This window comes from Heterodontus francisci, chromosome 17 (genome assembly GCF_036365525.1).
Source record: "Heterodontus francisci isolate sHetFra1 chromosome 17, sHetFra1.hap1, whole genome shotgun sequence".
NCBI classification, from domain to species: Eukaryota; Metazoa; Chordata; class Chondrichthyes; order Heterodontiformes; family Heterodontidae; genus Heterodontus; species Heterodontus francisci.
In genome coordinates this window covers 77,970,977-77,990,605 of record NC_090387.1, presented here as the reverse complement: position 1 = coordinate 77,990,605, position 19,629 = coordinate 77,970,977, and the positions used below count along the sequence as shown (strand labels likewise).

Below are 19,629 nucleotides of genomic sequence, written 5' to 3'. Positions count from 1 at the left end.
ACAGTGAAGGACCGGCGATATAGCTCCAAGTCAGGATGGTGTGTGACTTGGAGGGGAACTTGCAGGTGGTGATATTCCCATGCATCTGCTGCCCTTGTCCTTCTAGGTGGTAGAGGTCGTGGGTTTGGAAGTTTGTCTAAGGAGCCTTGGTGCATTGCTGCAGTGTATCTTGTAGATGGTACACACTGCTGCGTCGGTGGTGGAAGGAGTGAATGTTTGTGGATGGTGTGCCAATCAAGTGGGCTGCTTTGTCCTGGATGGTGTTGAGCTTCTTGAGTGTTGTTGGAGCTGCACCCGTCCAGGTAAGTGGGCAGTATTCCATCACACTCTTGATTTGTGCCTTGTAGATGGTGGACGGGGCTTTGGGGAGTCAGGAGGTGAGTTACTCATCGTAGGATTCGTAGTCTCTGACCTACTGTTGTCGCCATGGTATTTATATGGCTTCCCCAATTCAATTTCTGGTCAATGGTAACCCCCTAGGATGTTGATAGTGGGGGATTCAGCGATCGTAATACCGTTGAATGTCAAGGGGAGATGGTTAGATTCTCTCTGGTTGGTGATGGTCATTGCCTGGCACTTGTGTGGCGCGAATGTAACTTGTCACTTATCAACCAAGCCTGGATATTGTCCAGGTCTTGCTGCATTTCTACACGGACTGCTCCAGCACCTGAGGAGTCATGAATGGTGCTGAACATTATGCAAACATCAGCGAATATCCCCACTTCTGACCTTATGATTGAAGGAAGGTCATTGATGAAGCAGCTGAAGATGGTTGGGCCGAGGACACTACCCTGAGGAACTCCTGCAGTGATGTCCTGGAGTTGAGATGATTGACCTCCAACAACCACAACCATCTTCTTTTGCGCTTGATGCGAAACCTCCGGCAGGAGTCACTGGATAGTGATCAGGATCAGAGACCCTGGCCTTGCTATTTCTAATTGCAGGGACACTAGCTTCTTTGATAATCAGCCAGACTGAGAGCAGTCTGCAGATTGAAGCCTGGAATCTTCCTCATCAGTATTAATTCCACCAGGTGGTGCAATGAATTCCTTCAGCCATCATGCATGCCTACTATACATGTGCCTATTTTATCAGTGCATATTGTGCACAGAATAGTTAACATACACTCAACAGAACTGAGATTCCATACTTATTAAAATATCAAAAGTTTTAAATTTTGGTTAAACTGACTTTGAAAGGATGAGGTAGAAATTGACCACGATAAACTGCGCAGAAATATTAACAGGTAAAACTACAGATGAAAATAGAAGGCGTTCAAAAAAGTATTTGGTAGGAAACAAGATCTGTAGATATCTCTAAAGGGCAAGAGGTCTATTTGTGTGATTAAACAACCTTAGTCAACAGGGGAAGTGGAAGATAGTGTAAAACTGAAGGAAAGGCCTTTTACAAAGGCAAAGAAAAGTAGAGATTTCGTGGACTGGGAGAGATATAAAGAACATCAAGGGGATACAAAGACAGGGCAAGAGCTGCAAAAAGAAAACACGAAAAAAGCTTGCAAATGTAATTAGGGACAGCGCTAAAGAGTTTTACAAATATATGAAGAGAAAGAGGATGACTGAGAAAATAGGGCCCGTTAAAGACAGAGACAGGTGACATTGTAATTGGAAATCAGGAAATGGCAGACTTACTAAATAGCTACTTTATATGGGTCTTCAGAGTAAAAGATGAGGATAACGTTCCAGCGATGCAAGGGAAACTAAAAATAAACCAAGGGGAGGAACGAACTAGATTCAATACACCTAAAAGAAGTAGTGGTGGAGAAACTAATGAGATTAAAGATGGACAAATCTCCAGGACCTGATGGTTTCGACCCCAGGGGAATTAAAAGAAGTGGGTGAGAAAGCAGGTGAGGCATTAGTTATGATCTTCCAAAAATCTCTCAATTAAAAATTGTCCTCTTGTGATTGGAAAACTTCCAATGTCATCCTGCTATTGAAGAAGTGTAGGGGAGATAAACTAGGAAACTATAATAAAAGCAAAATACTGCGGATGCTGGAAATCTGAAACAAAAACAAGAAATGCTGGAATCACTCAGCAGGTCTGGCAGCATCTGTGGAAAGAGAAGCAGAGTTAACGTTTCGGGTCAGTGACCCTTCTTCGGAACCCTATAGGAAACTATAAGCCTATTTGTCTAATGTAGGTGGGGGGGGGGCATTACTTGAATCTATTATTAGAGAGAGGGTGACTGAGCGTTTGAACAAATCTGAATGGATCAGAGAGAGCCAGCATGGATTTTAAAGGGTAAGTCATGCCTAATGAATCAAGTTGAATTTCTTGAAGAGGCATCTAACATGGTAGAAAAGGATAAAAACAAAATGTGCTGGAAATACTCAGCAGGTCTGGAGAGAGAAGAAAAGTTAACGTTGCAGGTCTGTGACCTTTCATCAGACTTGAAATGTTAATTTTGCTTCTCCGTCCACAGATGCTGCCAGACCTGCTGCGTATTTGCAGCACTTTTTGTTTTTATTTCAGATTTCCAGCATCTGCAGGATTTTGCTTTTATTATTATGGGAGAAAAGGGTGTGTCTGTGGATGTTATTTATAAGGTGTTTCAGAAGGCATTTGAGAAGGTTGCAAGTAAGAGGCTGTTACCAAAAATGAGATGGTATAGAATTAGAAGTAACCCATGGGCTTAGATAGTGAATTGGTTAGGAAGTAAAAGACAGAGAGTAGGGGTAACGGGTATGCACCCAATTAGCGGTTTGTGACCAGTGGTATCCTCAGAGATCTGTACTGGGTCCTCAGCTTTTCACTATATTTATAGATGACATGGATGAAGGAATAGTGAGCCATATATCTAAGGCTGCTGATGACAATAAGGGTGGCACAATTAATAGTGTAGATGGAAGCAGAAAGTTGCAAAGGGACATTGATAGATTAAATGAGTGGGCAAAGCTGTGGCAAATACAGTTCATTGTGTGAATATGAGAGGTCATCCACTTTGGACTTAAGAAAGTTAGATTAGAGTATTTTCTAAATGGTGAGAAACTAGGAACTATTGATGACAGGGAGATTTAGGAGTCCAAGCACAGGAATCATTAAAAGCTAGTGGGCAGGTACAAAAAAATTAAAAGTATAATGGAAAGTTGGTCTTTATCTCATGGTGACTGGAATACAAAGGGGTGGAAGTTATATTACAGCTGTATGAAGCTCTGGTTAGACCACATCTGGAATACTGCATTCAGTTCTGGTCACTGCACCTCAGGAAGGATATATTGGCCTTTGAGGGGTGCAACACAGATTCACCAGAATGATACTGGGGCTAAAAGCGTTAAATTAGGAGGCCAAGTAGCATAGAATTGGCATGTATTTCTTTTAGTATACAAGATTAAGGGGTGATCTAATTGAGGTGTTGAAGATGATTAAAGGATTTGATAGGGTAAGTAGAGAGAAACTATTTCCTGTGGTATAAGATTAGATTAGATTAGAGATACAGCACTGAAACAGGCCCTTCGGCCCACCGAGTCTGTGCCGAACATCAACCACCCATTTATACTAATCCTACACTAATCCCATATTCCTACCAAACATCCCCACCTGTCCCTATATTTCCCTACCACCTACCTATACTAGTGACAATTTATAATGGCCAATTTACCTATCAACCTGCAAGTCTTTTGGCTTGTGGGAGGAAACCGGAGCACCCGGAGAAAACCCACGCAGACACAGGGAGAACTTGCAAACTCCACACAGGCAGTACCCGGAATCGAACCCGGGTCCCTGGAGCTGTGAGGCTGCAGTGCTAACCACTGCGCCACTGTGCCAGTCATAACCTTAAAGTTAGAGCTAGGCTATTCAGGGGTGATGCCAGAAAGCACTTTTCACACAAAAGGTAGTGGAAATCCGGAACTATCTTCTCCAAAAGGTTATTGGGGTGGAATCAATTGAAAATTTCATAACTGACATTGATAGATTTCTGTTAGGCAAGTGTATTAAGAGGTTACAGAACTAAGGTTGATAGATGGAGTTAAGATACAGATCAGCCATGATCTAATTGAATGGCAGAACAGCCTCAAGGGGCTGAATGGCCTACTCCTGTTCCTATGAAACTTCCTGTCTGTATTTGTGAACTGTAAAGACCCAGGAAGGTCTAATGTTTGACCCACAATCTTTGTTGCATTAATTGATGTCAATCCAGGCAGCAGCACAGAATTACCCAGTGCAGAAGGAGGCCATTCAGCCCATTGTGCCTGTGCTGGCTCTTTGGAAAATCTATACAACTCCTCCACTCTTTCCCCATTGCCCTGTAAATTTTTCCTTTTAATTTATATGCCCAATACTATTGTATCTACTTCCACCAACTTTTCAGTCAGTGCATTCAGAATCACAACAATAGGGATTCCATCATTGGTCATAATGTCCCTAGGCTAGGGAGGGCAAGAATCAGACAGATTGACTCCTGATATAGGTGACAAGTATGCTTAAATACAGATGAAAACAGCCTCAGCTATAAAATTCTCTACAATAAAGTGACCTTCTGAAACTCAATCTCAAAGCTCAATGGTGAACCTTGGTCACTGGAGCAAGGAACCAGGGGGATCTTTAAACGTTCAGGAAAGGAGGGAAGAAAATTGAGGAATTAGAAATAAAATAAACTTCCTTTGCAAAATACAGCCTGGAGTCTCTGAAATTATAATAAAATTGTTGTGTGTAAAATTTGATGACTGAAGAATTTTTCCTTTAACAGCCTGGCACCTCCTCAATTAATTGGGTTCTTCCTCCATTCCAGGGATTAGCCTGAGGCAGGTACAATAATATCTTGTTATGTTTCATGCTTATGAAAATATGCTTATGGTAAGGGTCCTTGATGCTGAGGGACAAATTTCCCCACTTGGGTCACACCACCATTAGGTACTGATGGTACAGATACACCATCAGTAGTCAGCAGTGTGATGGAATACTCTCCACTTGCCTGGATGAGTGCAGCTCCAACAACCATCAAGATGTTTGACACCATCCAGGACAAAGCAGCCCACTTGATTGGGATCCCATCCACCACCTTAAACAGTCACTCCCTCCACCACCGGTGCACAGTGGCAGCAGTGTGTATCATCTGCAAGATGTCGTTCAAAAACTCGCCAAAGTTTCTTTAACAGTACCTTCCAAACCCACTCTGCTACCTAGAAGGACGAGGGCAGCAGGCACATGGGAACACCACCACATGCATGTTCCCATTGAAGTCTTACACCAACAAAAACAAGAAATGCTGGAAATCTGAAACAAAAACAAGAAATGCTGGAATCACTCAGCAGGTCTGGCAGCATCTGTGGAAAGAGAAGCAGAGTTAACGTTTCGGGTCAGTGACCCTTCTTCGGAGGTCTTACACCATCCTGGCTTGGAAATGTATCAGTGTTCCTTCACTGTCACTGGATCAAAATACTGGAATGGAATTCTTAATAACATTAGGGGGCATCTACAACAAACAGACTGCCGTGGTTTAAAAAGGCGGTACATCACTACCTTTTCAAAGGCAATTGGGGATGGGCAATAATTGTTGGCTTTGCCAGTGATACACACATCCGATGAATGAATGAGAAAAAGTACCGTTGGTTCAGATAATCAAGCGATCTGTGAGTACTATGGGTTCAGATACTCCATCAGTGAATACTATAGGTTCAGATACTCCATCAGTGAGTACTATAGATTCAATTACTCCATCAGTGAATACTATAGGTTCAGATACTCCATCAGTGAGTACTATAGATTCAATTACTCCATCAGTGAATACTATAGGTTCAGTTACTCCATCAGTGAGTACTATAGATTCAATTACTCCATCAGTGAATACTATAGGTTCAGTTACTCCATCAGTGAGTACTATAGATTCAATTACTCCATCAGTGAATACTATAGGTTCAGTTACTCCATCAGTGAGTACTATAGATTCAATTACTCCATCAGTGAATACTATAGGTTCAGTTACTCCATCAGTGAATACTATAGGTTCAGATACTCCATCAGTGAATACTATAGGTTCAGTTACTCCATCAGTGAATACTATAGGTTCAGTTACTCCATCAGTGAATACTATAGGTTCAGTTACTCCATCAGTGAATACTATAGGTTCAGTTACTCCATCAGTGAATACTATAGGTTCAGATACTCCATCAGTGAATACTATAGGTTCAGTTACTCCATCAGTGAATACTATAGGTTCAGACAGTCCATCAGTGAGTACTATAGGTTCAGACAGTCCATCAGTGAGTACTATAGGTTCTGATACTCCACAGTGAGTACTATATGTTCAGATTCCCCACCAGTGAGTAATATATTTTCAAATATTCTATCAGTGAGTACTATAGGTTCAGATACTCCATCAATGTATACTATAGGTTCAGATATTCTATCAGTGAGTACTCTCGGTTCAAATACTCCATCAGTGAATATTATTGGTCCAGATACTGTGTCAGTGAGTACTATAGGTTCAGATATTCCATCAGTGAATACTATTGGTTCAGATACTGCATCAATGAGTATTAAAGGTTCAGATACTGAGCAAACTATTGGGATTGAAGGCAGACAAGTCCCCAGGGCCTGATGGTCTACATCCTATGGTCTTAAAGGAAGTGGCAGCGGAGATAGTGGATCCATTGGTTATAATATTCCAAAATTCCCTGGATGCCGGAAAAGTTCCAGTGGATTGGAAAATTGCTAATATAACGCCCTGATTCAAAAACGGAGGGAGGCAGAAAGTAGGAACTATAGACCAGTTAGTTTATAATCTGTCATTGGGAAATTGTTAGAATCCATTATTAAGGAAGTAATAACAGGACATTTAGAAAGTCAAAATGCAATCCATCAGAGTCAGCATGGTTTTATGAAGGGTAAATCGTGTTTGACTAATTTGCTAGAGTTCTTCGAAGATGTAACAAGCAAAGTGAATAATGGAGGTCCTGTAGATGTAGTATATCTGGACTTCCAGAAGGCATTTGATAAGATGCCGCACAAAAGGTTAATACACAAGGTAAGATCACAAGGTAAGATGGGGTTAGAGGCAATTTATTGGCTTGGATAGAGGATTGGCTAACCAACAGAAAACAGAGAGTCGGGATAAATGGGTCTTTTTCTGGCTGGCAAGATGTAACTAGTGGGGTGCCACAGGGGTCGGTCCTTGGGCACCAACTATTTACAATTGACATTAATGACTTGGATGCAGGGATAGAAGGTACTATAGCCAAATTTGCAGATGACACTAAAATAGGTGGGATAGTAAGTTGCAATAAAGAAATAAGAAATTGACAAATCGATATGGATAGGTTAGGTGAATGGGCCAAAATTTGGCAGATGGAGTTTAATGTGGATAAGTATGAGGTTATCCATTTTGGTCAGAAGAATAGAAAGGCAAATTATTATCTAAATGGAGAGAAACTTCAAAGTGCTTCGGTGCAGAGGGATCTGGGTGTCCTCATGCATGAATCACAGAAAACCAGTATGAAGGTACAGCAGGTAATAAGGAAGGCAAATGGAATTTTGGCATTTATTGCTAAAGGAATAGAGTTTAAAAGTAGGGAAGTGTTGCTGCAACTGTACAAGGCATTAGTGAGACCAAACCTGGAGTATTGCGTACAGTTTTGGTCCCCTTACTTGAGGAGGGATGTAGTTGCATTGGAGGCAGTTCAGAGGAGGTTCACTAGATTGATTCCAGGGATGAGGGGTTTGTCTTATGAAGAGAGATTGAGCAGTTTAGGCCTTTACTCTCTAGAGTTTAGAAGAATGAGATGAGCTCTAATTGAGGTATTAAGGGGATGGACAAAGTAGACGTAGAGAAGATGTTTCCTCTTGTGGAGCAATATAGAATGAGAGGTCATAGTTTTAGGATAAGGGGCAGCAGATTTAAAACAGAGATGAGGAGAAATTACTTCTCTCAAAGGGTCGTGAGTCTGTGGAATGCACTACCCCAGAGTGCGGTGGATGCTGGGACATTGAGTAAATTTACGGAGGAGATAGACAGATTTTTAATTAGTAATGGATTGAAGGGTTATGGAGAACGAGCAGGAAAGTGGAGTTGAGGCCGAGATGAGATCAACCATGATCCTATTGAATGGCGGAGCAGGCTCGAGGGGATGAATTGCCTACTCCTGCTCCTAGTTCTTATGTTCTTATGTACTCTATAAGTGTGCACTCTTGGTTCAGATTGTTCTATTCCAGAAAGCCAGTTGGTGAAGGATAGAACTGGAGATCATCTTTACACACTGTTAGGTTTATTTACAGTTACATATTACAAGCATACACCTCCTAATCCAACAACTACAGTTTTAGTCCTGTCTATTTATAGGGGCTCAAGTGAATCCCCAGTTCATGGCCAACACCTGCATACAATTAAACACAATTAATATACAATTATCAAATTCGCTTGTCTCTCTTCAAATAAAAATTAGAGTTAAAACACGCAACAGAAATTTCCAAAACAAATTAAATCAAAACCTCCATATTCTGTACAAGACAGTACATTACAAGATGCCCCTCCACTAGGACCCGGACAATTTCTTTGTACAAGCATTTCTTTTTGTGAAACAATCAGACAGTTGAGGATATGCACCAACCCATTTAATTTTTGAGATTTCCTTTCTCTCCAGCATTTATTTCAAGCCAACAAGGTTAACCCATAACCTTATCTCACTCATTTTATGCAGGATGTACATTATCTCATAAGGAATGATTATCTACATAACTTTCAATGGGTATATTATCTTCAGTATACTCCTTGTATGGAATTTCACTTAAAATATTTATCAACTTTGCTTCCAATTTCCATCCTTCTCACATTCACATGGCCCATCTCCAACACTTCTGTTCCCTTCCTCGACCTCTCTGTCTCCATCTCTGGGGTTAGGCTGTCCACTAGTATTTATTATAAGCCAACTTCCACAGCTATGTTGACTACACTTCCTCTCCCTGCCTCCTGTAAGGACTCCATTTCATTTTCCCAGTTTCTCTGCCTCCAACACTTCTGTTCTGATGAAGCAACCTTCCACAACTGCACTTCTGATATATCTTCCTTTTTCCTCAACCAAGGAATCCCCCCACTGAGGTTGACAGGGCCCTCGACCGTGTCCGACCCATTTCTCACACATCTGCCCTCACCCCTTCCCCTCCCTCCCAGAACTGCAGCAGGGTTCCCCTTGACCTCACTTTCCACTCCACCAGCCTCCACAACCAAAGGATCATCCTGTGCCATTCCGCCACCTCCAGCATGATGCCACCACCAACAAACACATCTACCTGTCAGCATTCCGAAGGGACCATTCCCTCTGCGACACCCTGGTCCACTCCTCCATTATCCCCAACACCTCATCCCTTTCCCATGACACCTTCCCATGCAATCGCAGGAGGTGCAATACCTGCCCTTTTACCTCCTCTTTCCTCACCATCCAATGCCCCAAATGCTCCTTCCAGGTAAAGCATCAATTCAATTGTACCTCTTTCAATTTAGTATACTGTATTCGCTGCTCACAGTGCCGTCTCCTATACGTTGGGGAGACCAAACTCAGATTGTGTGACTGCTTTGCAGAAAATCTCCACTTGGCCCGCAAGCATGATCCTGAGCTTCTGGTTCCTATCCATTTTAATTCACCACCTTGTTCTCATGTCCGCGCCTCATCTTCTGATTAGACACTCTACAGTCTTCTGGATTCCATATTGATTCAATAATTTCAGAGCATGAGCCCCATTATTTTTTATTTATTATTTTTATTTTTTATATATTTTTATTCTTATTTATTTATTTTTTAACCATGTGCTAGTCTTGATCTTATTTTTCATGTTTTTCGTACAGCTGTTCATTATTCTGCCATTAGCACTCTCTCTGGACTCCTGCTTTGCAATTTGCTACAACTATTTAGCACTCCATTTGCATCCTGTTCCATGACATCTCTGTCATTTAATCTCTCCCCCCGCCCGGTCCTATCACAGCCCATCTTCCTGTTCTTCTTCCCTGCCCTCCCCCCTTTCACTTGCCCAGAGACTGTTACATTTCTAACTTTTGCCAGTTCTGATGAAGGGTCACGGACCTGAAACGTTATCTGTTTCTCTCTACACAGATGCTGCCAGACCTGCTGAGTATTTCCGGCACTTTCTGTTCTCATTTCAGAGTTCCAACATCCACAGAATTTTGTTCTTATTAATTGGTACTACAGGTTGGGTACTCCGTTATTCAGTATTGTGCATTGAGGTGCTCCGTCAAATAGGTACAATAGGTTGGGGTCTGCCATCAGTCACTATGGGCCGAATGGCCTCCTGCGCTGTAAGAAATCTGGGATTCTGATTCTATGATCAGTAAATATTGTGCGCCCGGGCACTCTCTTTTTGAATAAAAGAGAGTTGTAAAATGTAAATCAAGCTGCCTTCTAGCGCTTCTTAATACTTTTTAGTTCTAAAATGCTTCGAAGTTTTACGTTTCATTTAAGGCATTTGGTGCCGAGTATTAACTAATGGTTAATCATGACTGTACTAACACATACTGTAAAAGGGAACGGATCTAATCCTGGCCACCTGATTCCTTCGGGAAGTCTGTTCTTTCCTTGACAATACAATGCATACATTTCCGCCAAGGTTCCCGTCTATCGTTAGAATATAGCAGATTCTCAGCCTATGTGTCTGTTTGTCCCAGTAAACCCGGACTCAGCAAATTTCACTGCAGAAGCTGAGCATGCAATCTCGGATCAATGCAGTGAAGAGGGAGTTGCTATTGCCATTTGGATGAGATATTAAATCCAGGACTGATGTGCCGAACTGGATGGATTCTAAAGATCCCATTTAATGTTTTAGTCAACATTCCGCCCCAACCACACCTTCCAAAAACACATTCACTGCTGTTTGTGGGATCCAATTGTGAGCAAAAAGCCTCATGTATTTAATTTCAAAATAATGTTTTGCGTCTTTGAAATATTTCTGAGAGACATGTGGAAGTGCTGCATGAATACAAGTCTGTCCATTACAGAACAGCGAAAAGCAGATTTATAAGAACATAAGTCAGGGATAAGGAAAGTCTACACTTGCCGTCCAGCAGCACCGCACCACCTCCCCCCACCCCCCACCCCTCCACCACTGTCCCTTGTTGGCATCTAACGATATTTTCGCTAAACGCAAAGACACTGCTTCCGGACGGGATAGATTATTTTTAAAATGTATCAGTCTGAGTAATAGCTGTACAACAAGAAAGTGTTTGGAGTCTGTGGCGTGGGGATAATAGAGAGGGAAATAAGAAAGTGAATCTGGTGCAAGTAGCTTGTAAAGTCTTTAAAAGATGATGAATTTCAAGAATTCCTAATCCTAATGCAGGGGAGGGTGAGCCACAGCACAATAGCAGCAGATTAACCAGAGGCTAGAGATGTCACATTGTCCATTTAAAGAGACACAGTCCAAATGCTGCTTAATCAGTCACATCCCTTAACATTCCTAAATATTTTTTTCTCTCCTTTCTCTACCATTTTCATAGCCGACTGTCGGCCAGACGCAGGATGTGAAATATAAACACGAGATTTCTGACTGTGCGTTAAAGGCGGATTAACAGGCATTCCCAGATCAGAGCTGATCGCCCCGCTCACGCTGCAAGAAACAAGCTGAGGATTAAGGGATTCATTGATGTTGGCCGCTAGCGCAGTCTGCCAGTTGTCTGCTCTTCCTTACCTTGTCTCTTCACGTTGCCATCCTCTGCAGACATTCCCTGCTCTGCCGCAGATAAGCTCTGGATGCTAATGAACGGTCATTTAAAATGCTGGAGCTGCCTGTGCTGACAGGAGGAGGAGAAAGGGGACCACGGCTTTGGTTTTAGTTGCTGTGCCAGTTTCCTTCGCAATGGCAGGGACGAAGAGCGATGCGTGAGACAGCAGCTAACAGTCCCGCAGTGGACATGCTGACATAGGGAGCGGTGAGTCAGCCAAAGGCCGGCAGGAAAGGCGTTGAACTGACGATCATGATGAAGCGAGCTGATTACGCTGCATCTCCATATCGAACCCATTCAAAACTCAGGGACGGGCTGGGAGAACCCACTTGGCAGAGCTTTCACCAAGCTGTCCACTCCCAGTTCCCTATATTAAACTGTCCACTCCCAGTTCCCTATATTAAACTGTCCACTCCCAGGTCTTTTTATGAAACTGTCCACTCCCAGTTCCCTACATCAAATTGTCCTCTCCTAGGTCGTGTATGAAACTGTACATTCCCATTTCCATTCACCAAACTGTCCACGCCCAGTTCCTGTATGAAACTGTTCACTCCCATTTCAATTCACCAAATAATCCACTCCCAGTTCCCTGTATCAAAAGGTCCACTCCCAGGTCCATTCACCAAAATGTCCACTCCCAGTTCCTGTATGAAACTGTTCACTCCCATTTCAATTCACCAAATAATCCACTCCCAGTTCCCTGTATGAAAATATCCACTCCCAGCTCCCTGTATGAAACTGTCCAATCCCATTTCCATTCACCAAACTGTCCACATCCAGTTCCAGTATGAAACTGTCCAATCCCATTTCCATTCATCCAACTGTGCACTCCCAGTTCCATTCATCGAACTGTCCAGTCCCAGTTCCATTCTTCAAACTTTCCACTCCCAGTTCCCAGTATGAAACTATCCGCTCTCAGGTGCATTCATCAAAGCGGCCACTCCCAGTTCCGTTCAGCAAACTGTCCACTTCCTGTTCCGTTCAGCCAACTGCCCACTCACAGGTCCATTCGTCAAACTGCCCACCCACAGTTTCATTCGTCAAACTGCCCACTCACAGTTTCATTCGTCAAACTGCCCATTCACAGTTCCATTCGTCAAACTGCCCTCTCTCAGATCCATTCATCCAACTGTCCAGTCCAGTTCCATTCATCAAAGTTTCCACTCCCAGGTCCAATTATCCAACTGTCCACTCCCAAGTCCATTCATCAAATTGTCCTCTCCTAGATCCATTCATCCAACTGCACTCCCAGGTCCATTCATCCAACTGTCTACTCCCAGGTCCAATGATCAAACTATCCACCCCCAAGTCCATTCATCAAACTGTCCCCTCCCAGATGCATTCACTAAATTGTCCACTGCCAGTTCCATTCATCAAACTTTCCACTCCCAGTTCCCTGTGTGAAACTGCCCCCTCCCTATTCCATTCATCAAATTGTCCTCTCCTAGATCCATTCATCAAACTGCCCTCTCCCTGTTCCATTCATCAAATTGCCCTTGCCCTGTTCCATTCATCAAATTGCCCTCTCACAGATCCATTCATCAAACTTTCCACACCCAGGTGCATTCATCAAACAGTCCACTCCCACGTCCATTCGTCAGTGTGTCCACACACAGTTCCCTGTATCAAAGTGTCCACTCCCCGTTCCATTCGTCAAACTGTGCACTCGCAGTGCCATTCATCCAACTGTGTGCTCCCAGTGCCATTCATCCAACTGTGCACTCCCAGGTCCATTTATCCAACTATCCACTCCCAGGTCCAATCATCAAACTGTCCACTCCCAAGTCCATTCATCAAACGTTCCACTCCAGGTTCACTGTATGAAAATGCCCGCTTCCTGTTCCGTTCATCAAATTGCCCTCTCCCAGATCCATTCATCAAAATGCCTTCTCCCTGTTCCATTCATCAAATTGCCCTCACCCAGATACATTCATCAAACTGTCCAAGCTCAGGTGCATTCATCAAACGGTCCACTCCCAGGTCCATTCACCAAACTGTCCACTCCCTGTTCCATTCATCAAATTGCCCTCACCCAGATACATTCATCAAACTGTCCAAGCCCAGGTGCATTCATCAAACTGTCCACTCCCAGGTCCATTCACCAAACTGTCCACTCCCAGTTCCCTGTATGAAAATGTTCACTCCCATTTCCCTGTATCAAATTGTCCACTCACAGCTACCTGTATGAAACTGTCCAATCCCATTTCAATTCACCAAAATGTCCACATCCAGTTCCAGTATGAAACTGTCCAGTCCCATTTCCATTCACCAAAGTGTCCATTCCCAGTTCCCTGTATCAAACTGTACTCCCCGTTCCTGTATGAAACTGTCCACTCCCATTTGCATTCAGCAAACTGTCCACTCCCATTTCCCTGTATGAAACTGTCCACCATACGTCAAACTGCCAATCCCAGTTCCATACGTCAAACTGTCGACTCCCAGTTCCATTTGCCATACTGCCTACTCCCAGTTCCCTGGAACAAACTGTCCACTCCCAATTCCCTGGAACAAACTGTGCACTCCCAGTTCCATTCATCCGACTGTCCACTCCCAATTCCCTGGAACAAACTGTCCACTCCCAGTTCCATTCGGCAAACTGTCTACGCCCAGTTCCATTCATCCGACTATCCACTCCCAGTTCCATTCATCACACTGTCCATTCCAAGTTCCATTCATCAAACGGTCCACTCCCAGTTCCCTGTATCAAACAGTCCACTCCCATTTCCATTTGTCAAGGGCCCACTTGCAGTTCCTCTCATCACTCTGTCCGCACCCAGTTCCAATCATCAAACGGTCCACTGATAGTTCCATTCATCAAACTGTCCAATCCCAGTCCCACTCAGCAAACTGTCCACTCTCTGTTCCATTCATCAAACTGTCCACTCACAGTTCCATTCATCAAAATGTCTACTCACAGTTCCAGCCATCAAACAGCCCTACCCTCAGGTCCATTTATGATACTGTCCAATCCCAGTTTCTTTGAGCAAACTTTCCACTCCTGGATCCATTTATCAAAGGTCCACTCTCAGTTCCTCTCACCACACTGTCCGCACCCTGATGCAATTTTCAAACTGTCCACCCACAGTTCTGTTTCATCAAAATGTCCTCACCCAGTTCCAATCATCAAACTGCCAATCCCAGTTCCATTCATCCGACTGTCCACTCTCAGTTCCATTCATCCGACTGTCCACTCTCAGTTCCATTCATCCGACTGTCCACTCTCAGTTCCATTCATCCGACTGTCCACTCAGTTCCATTCATCCGACTGTCCACTCTCAGTTCCATTCATCCGACTGTCCACTCCCAGTTCCATTCATCCGACTGTCCACTCTCAGTTCCATTCATCCGACTGTCCACTCTCAGTTCCATTCATCCGACTGTCCACTCTCAGTTCCATTCATCCGACTGTCCACTCTCAGTTCCATTCAGCAAACTGGCCACTTCCATTTCCATTCACCAAACTGTCCACTCCCATTTCCCTGTATGAGATTATCCACTCCCAGATGCATTTATTAAATTGTCCACTGCAAGTTCCGTTCATCAAAATTCCACTCCCAGTTCCCTGTATGAAACTATCCACTCCCAGATGCATTCATCAAACAGTCCACTGCCCGTTACATTCATCCAATTGTCCATTCGCAGTTCCTTGCATCAAACTGTCCACTCCCATTTCCATTCATTGAACTGTCCACTCTCAGTTCCTCTCACCACATTGTCTGCACCCAGTTCCAATCATCCAAATGTCCACTCCCAGTTCCATTCATCCAAATGTCCACTCCCAGTTCCATTCATCCAAATGTCCACTCACAGGCCCATTCATCCAAATGTCCACTCGCAGTTCCAAAGATCAAAATGTCCACTCCCAGTTCCAATCATAAAGCTGTCCACTCCCAGTTCCATTCATCAAACTGCCAATCCCAGTTCCAATCATCAGACTGTCCATTCCCAGTTCCGTTCATCCTAATGTCCACTCACAGGCCCATTCATCCAAATGTCCACTCCCAGTTCCAAAGATCAAAATGTCCACTCCCAGTTCCAATCATAAAGCTGTCCACTCCCAGTTCCATTCATCAAACTGCCAATCCCAGTTCCATGTGGCAAACTGCCAATCATAGTTCCATACGTCAAACTGTCCACTCCCAGTTCCACTTGCCAACGGTCCACTCGGAATTCCGCTCACCACATTGTCGGCACCCAGTTCCAATCATCGAAATGTCCACTCATAGTTCCATTCATCAAACTGCCAACCCCCAGCTCCATTCATCCGCTGTCCACTCCCAGTTCCATTCAGGCAACTGTCCACTCTCAGTTCCATTCAGGCAACTGTTCACTCCCAGTTCCATTCATCCAACTGTCCACTCCCAGTTCCATTAATCCCACTGTCCACTCCCAGTTCCATTCATCAAACTGTGAACTTGCAGTTCCATTCATCCAACTGGGCACTCCCAGGTCCATTCATCCAACGGTGCACTCCCAGTTCCATTCATCCAACGGTGCACGCCCAGTTCCATTCATCCAACGGTGCACTCCCAGTTCCATTCATCCAACTGTCCAGTCCCAGTTCCATTCATCCAACTGTCCAGTCCTAGTTCCATTCATCAAAGTTTCCGCTCCCAAGTCCATTCATCAAACTGTCCCCCACCAGATGCATTCATTAAATTGTCCACTGCCAGTTTCATTCATCCAACTGTGCACTTCCAGTTCCATTCATCCAACTGCTCACTCCCAGTTCCATTCATCCAACTGTCCAGTCCCAGTTCCATTCGTCAGTGTTTCCACTCCCAGTTCCACTCGTCAATGTGTCCACTCCCAGTTCCCCTCGTCAAAGTGTCCACTCCCAGTTCCATTCATCCAACTGTGCACTCCCAGTTCCATTCATCCAACTGTCCACTCCCAGATGCATTCATTAAATTGTCCACCACCAATTTCCATTCATTAAACCTTCCACTGCCAGTTCCCTGTCTGAAACTGCCCACTCCCAGTTCCATTTGTCAAATTGCGTTCTCCCAGATACATTCATCAAACTGTCCACTCCCAGGTGCATTCATCAAACTGTCCAAGCCCAGATACATTCATCAAACTGTCCACTCCCAGGTGCATTCATCAAACTGTCCAAGCCCAGGTCCATTCATCAAATTGTCCACTCCCAGTTCCATTCATCCAACTGTGCACTCGCAGTTCCATTCATCCAACTGTGCACTGGCAGTGCCATTCATCCAACTGCTCACTCCCAGTTCCATTCATCCAACTGTCCACTCCCAGTTCCATTCATCCAACTGCGCACTCCCCGTTCCATTCATCCAACTGTGCACTCCCAGTTCCATTCATCCAACTGCTCACTCCCAGTTCCATTCATCCAACTGTCCAGTCCCAGTTCCATTCGTCAGTGTTTCCACTCCCAGTTCCACTCGTCAATGTGTCCACTCCCAGTTCCCCTCGTCAAAGTGTCCACTCCCAGTTCCATTCATCCAACTGTGCACTCCCAGTTCCATTCATCCAACTGTCCACTCCCAGTTTCCCTCGTCAAAGTGTCCACTCCCAGTTCCATTCGTCAGAGAGTCCATTCACAGTTCCATTCGTCAAAGTGTCCACTCCCAGTTCCCCTTGTCTAAGTGTCCATTCCCAGTTCCATTCGTCAAAGAGTCCATTCCCAGTTCCACTCGTCAAAGAGTCCATTCCCAGGTCCATTCGTCAAAGAGACAACTCCCAGTTCCACTCGTCAAAGAGTCCATTCCCAGTTCCATTCATCAAACTGTCCCCTCCCAGATGCATTCATGAAATTGTCCACTGCCAGTTCCATTCATCAAACATTCCACTCCCAGTTCCCTGTATGAAACTGCCCTCTCCCTAGTCCGTTCATCAAATTGTCCTCTCCCAGATCCATGCATCAAACTGTCATCTCCCTGTTCCATTCATCAAATTGCCCTTGCCCTGTTCCATTCATCAAAATGTCCATGCACAGGTGCATTCATCAATCTGTCCAAGCCCAGGTTCATTCATCAAACCTGCTAAGCCCAGGTCCATTCATCAAACTGTGCACTCGCAGTTCCATTCATCCATCTGTGCACTCCCAGTTCTATTCATCCAACTGTGCACACCCAGTTCCATTCATCCAACTGTGCACTCCCAGTTCCATTCATCCAACTGTGCACTCCCAGTTCCATTCATCCAACTGTCCAGTCCAGTTCCATTCATCAAAGTTTCCACTCCCAGGTCCAATCATCCAACTGTCCACTCCCAGGTCCATTCATCAAACTGTTCACTCGCAGGTCCATTCATCCAACTGTGCACTCCCAGTTCCATTCATCCAACTGTCCACTCCCAGGTCCAATGATTAAACTATCCACCCCCAAGTCCATTCATCAAACTGTCCCCTCCCAGATGCATTCACTAATTTGTACACTGCCATTTCCATTTATCAAACTTTCCACTCCCAGTTCCCTGTATGAAACTGCCCTCTCCCTATTCCATTCATCAAATTGTCCTCTCCCAGATCCATTCATCAAACTGCCCTCTCTCTTGTTCCATTCATCAAATGGCCCATGCCCTGTTCCATTCATCAAATTGCCCTCTCCCACATCCATTCATCAAATTGTCCACTCCCACGTTCATTCGTCAAACTGTCCACTCACAGTTCCCTGCATCAAAGTGTCTGTTCCCAGTTCCATTCGTCAAACTGTGCACTCCCAGTTCCAATCATCCAACTGTCCAGTTCAAGTTCCATTCATCCAACTGTTCACTGCCAGTCCCATTCATCCAACTGTCCAATCCCAATTCCCTGTATGAAACTGCCCTCTCCTTGTTCCATTCATCCCAGATCCATTCATGAAACTGTCCACGCCCAGGTGCATTCATCAAACTGTCCACTCCCATGCCATTCACGAAACTGTCCACTCCCATGTCCATTCACCAAACTGTCCACCCCCAAGTCCATTCACCAAACTGTCCACTCCCAGTTCCCTGTATCAAAGCGTCCACTCGCAATTCCCTGTATCAAAGTGTCCACTCCCATTTTCATTCAGCAAATGGTGCACTCCCAGTTCCATTCATCCAACTGTGCACTCGCAGTTCCATTCATCCAACTGGGCACTCCCAGGTCCATTCATCAAACTGTCCACTCCAAGTTCACTGTATGAAACTGCCCTCTCCCTGTTCCATTCATCAAACTGTCCACGCCCAGGTGCATTCATCAAACTGTCCACTCTCAGGTCCATTTATCAAACTGTCCAAGCCCAGGTGCATTCATCAAACTGCCACCTCTTGGGCCCATTCATCAAACTGTCCACTCTCAGGTCCATTTATCAAACTGTCCACTGCCAGTTCCATTCATCCAACTGTGCACTCCCAGTTCCATTCATCCAACTGTGCACTCCCAGTTCCATTCATCCAACTGTGCACTCCCAGTTCCATTCATCCAACTGTGCACTCCCAGTTCCATTCATCCAACTGTGCACTCGCAGTTCCATTCATCCAACTGTGCGCTCCCAGTGCCATTCATCCAACTGTGCACTCCCAGTTCCATTCATCCAACTGTGCACTCGCAGTTCCATTCATCCAACTGTGCGCTCCCAGTGCCATTCATCCAACTGTGCACTCCCAGTGCCATTCATCCAACTGTGCACTCCCAGTGCCATTCATCCAACTGTCCACTCCCAGGTCCAATCATCAAACTTTCCACTCCCAGTTCACTGTATGAAACTGACCGCTCCCTGTTCCGTTCATCAAATTGCCCTCTCCCAGAACCATTCATCAAAGTGCCCTCTCCCTGTTCCATTCATCAAATTGCTCTCACCCAGATCCATTCATCAAACTGTCCACGCCCAGGTGCATTCATCAAACTGTCCACTCTCAGGTCCATTTATCAAACTGTCCACTCTCAGGTCCATTCATCCAACTGTCCACTCTCAGGTCCATTTATCAAACTGTCCACTCCCAGTTCCATTCAT

General features: G+C 44.5%; 2 protein-coding genes across 3 annotated transcripts in view; one reads left to right on the top strand and one right to left on the bottom strand.

Annotated features, from left to right (window-relative positions):
• Positions 1-12,176, bottom strand: part of exoc3l1 (exocyst complex component 3-like 1) — a 128,015-nt gene extending 115,839 nt beyond the window's left edge. For both annotated transcript variants that reach the window (XM_068049740.1, XM_068049741.1), the window contains exon 1: positions 11,650-12,176. In XM_068049740.1, the coding sequence (XP_067905841.1) occupies positions 11,650-11,683 (34 nt within the window). In that variant the 5' untranslated portion in view covers positions 11,684-12,176. The remainder of the gene's footprint in view (positions 1-11,649) is intronic.
• Positions 12,177-16,480: 4,304 nt separating this feature from the next.
• On the top strand, positions 16,481-17,461 carry LOC137378603 (putative proline-rich protein 21). The gene has a single exon (XM_068048902.1). The coding sequence runs from the start codon at positions 16,481-16,483 to the stop codon at positions 17,459-17,461; it is 981 nt and encodes a 326-aa protein (XP_067905003.1).
• Positions 17,462-19,629: the final 2,168 nt, after the last annotated feature.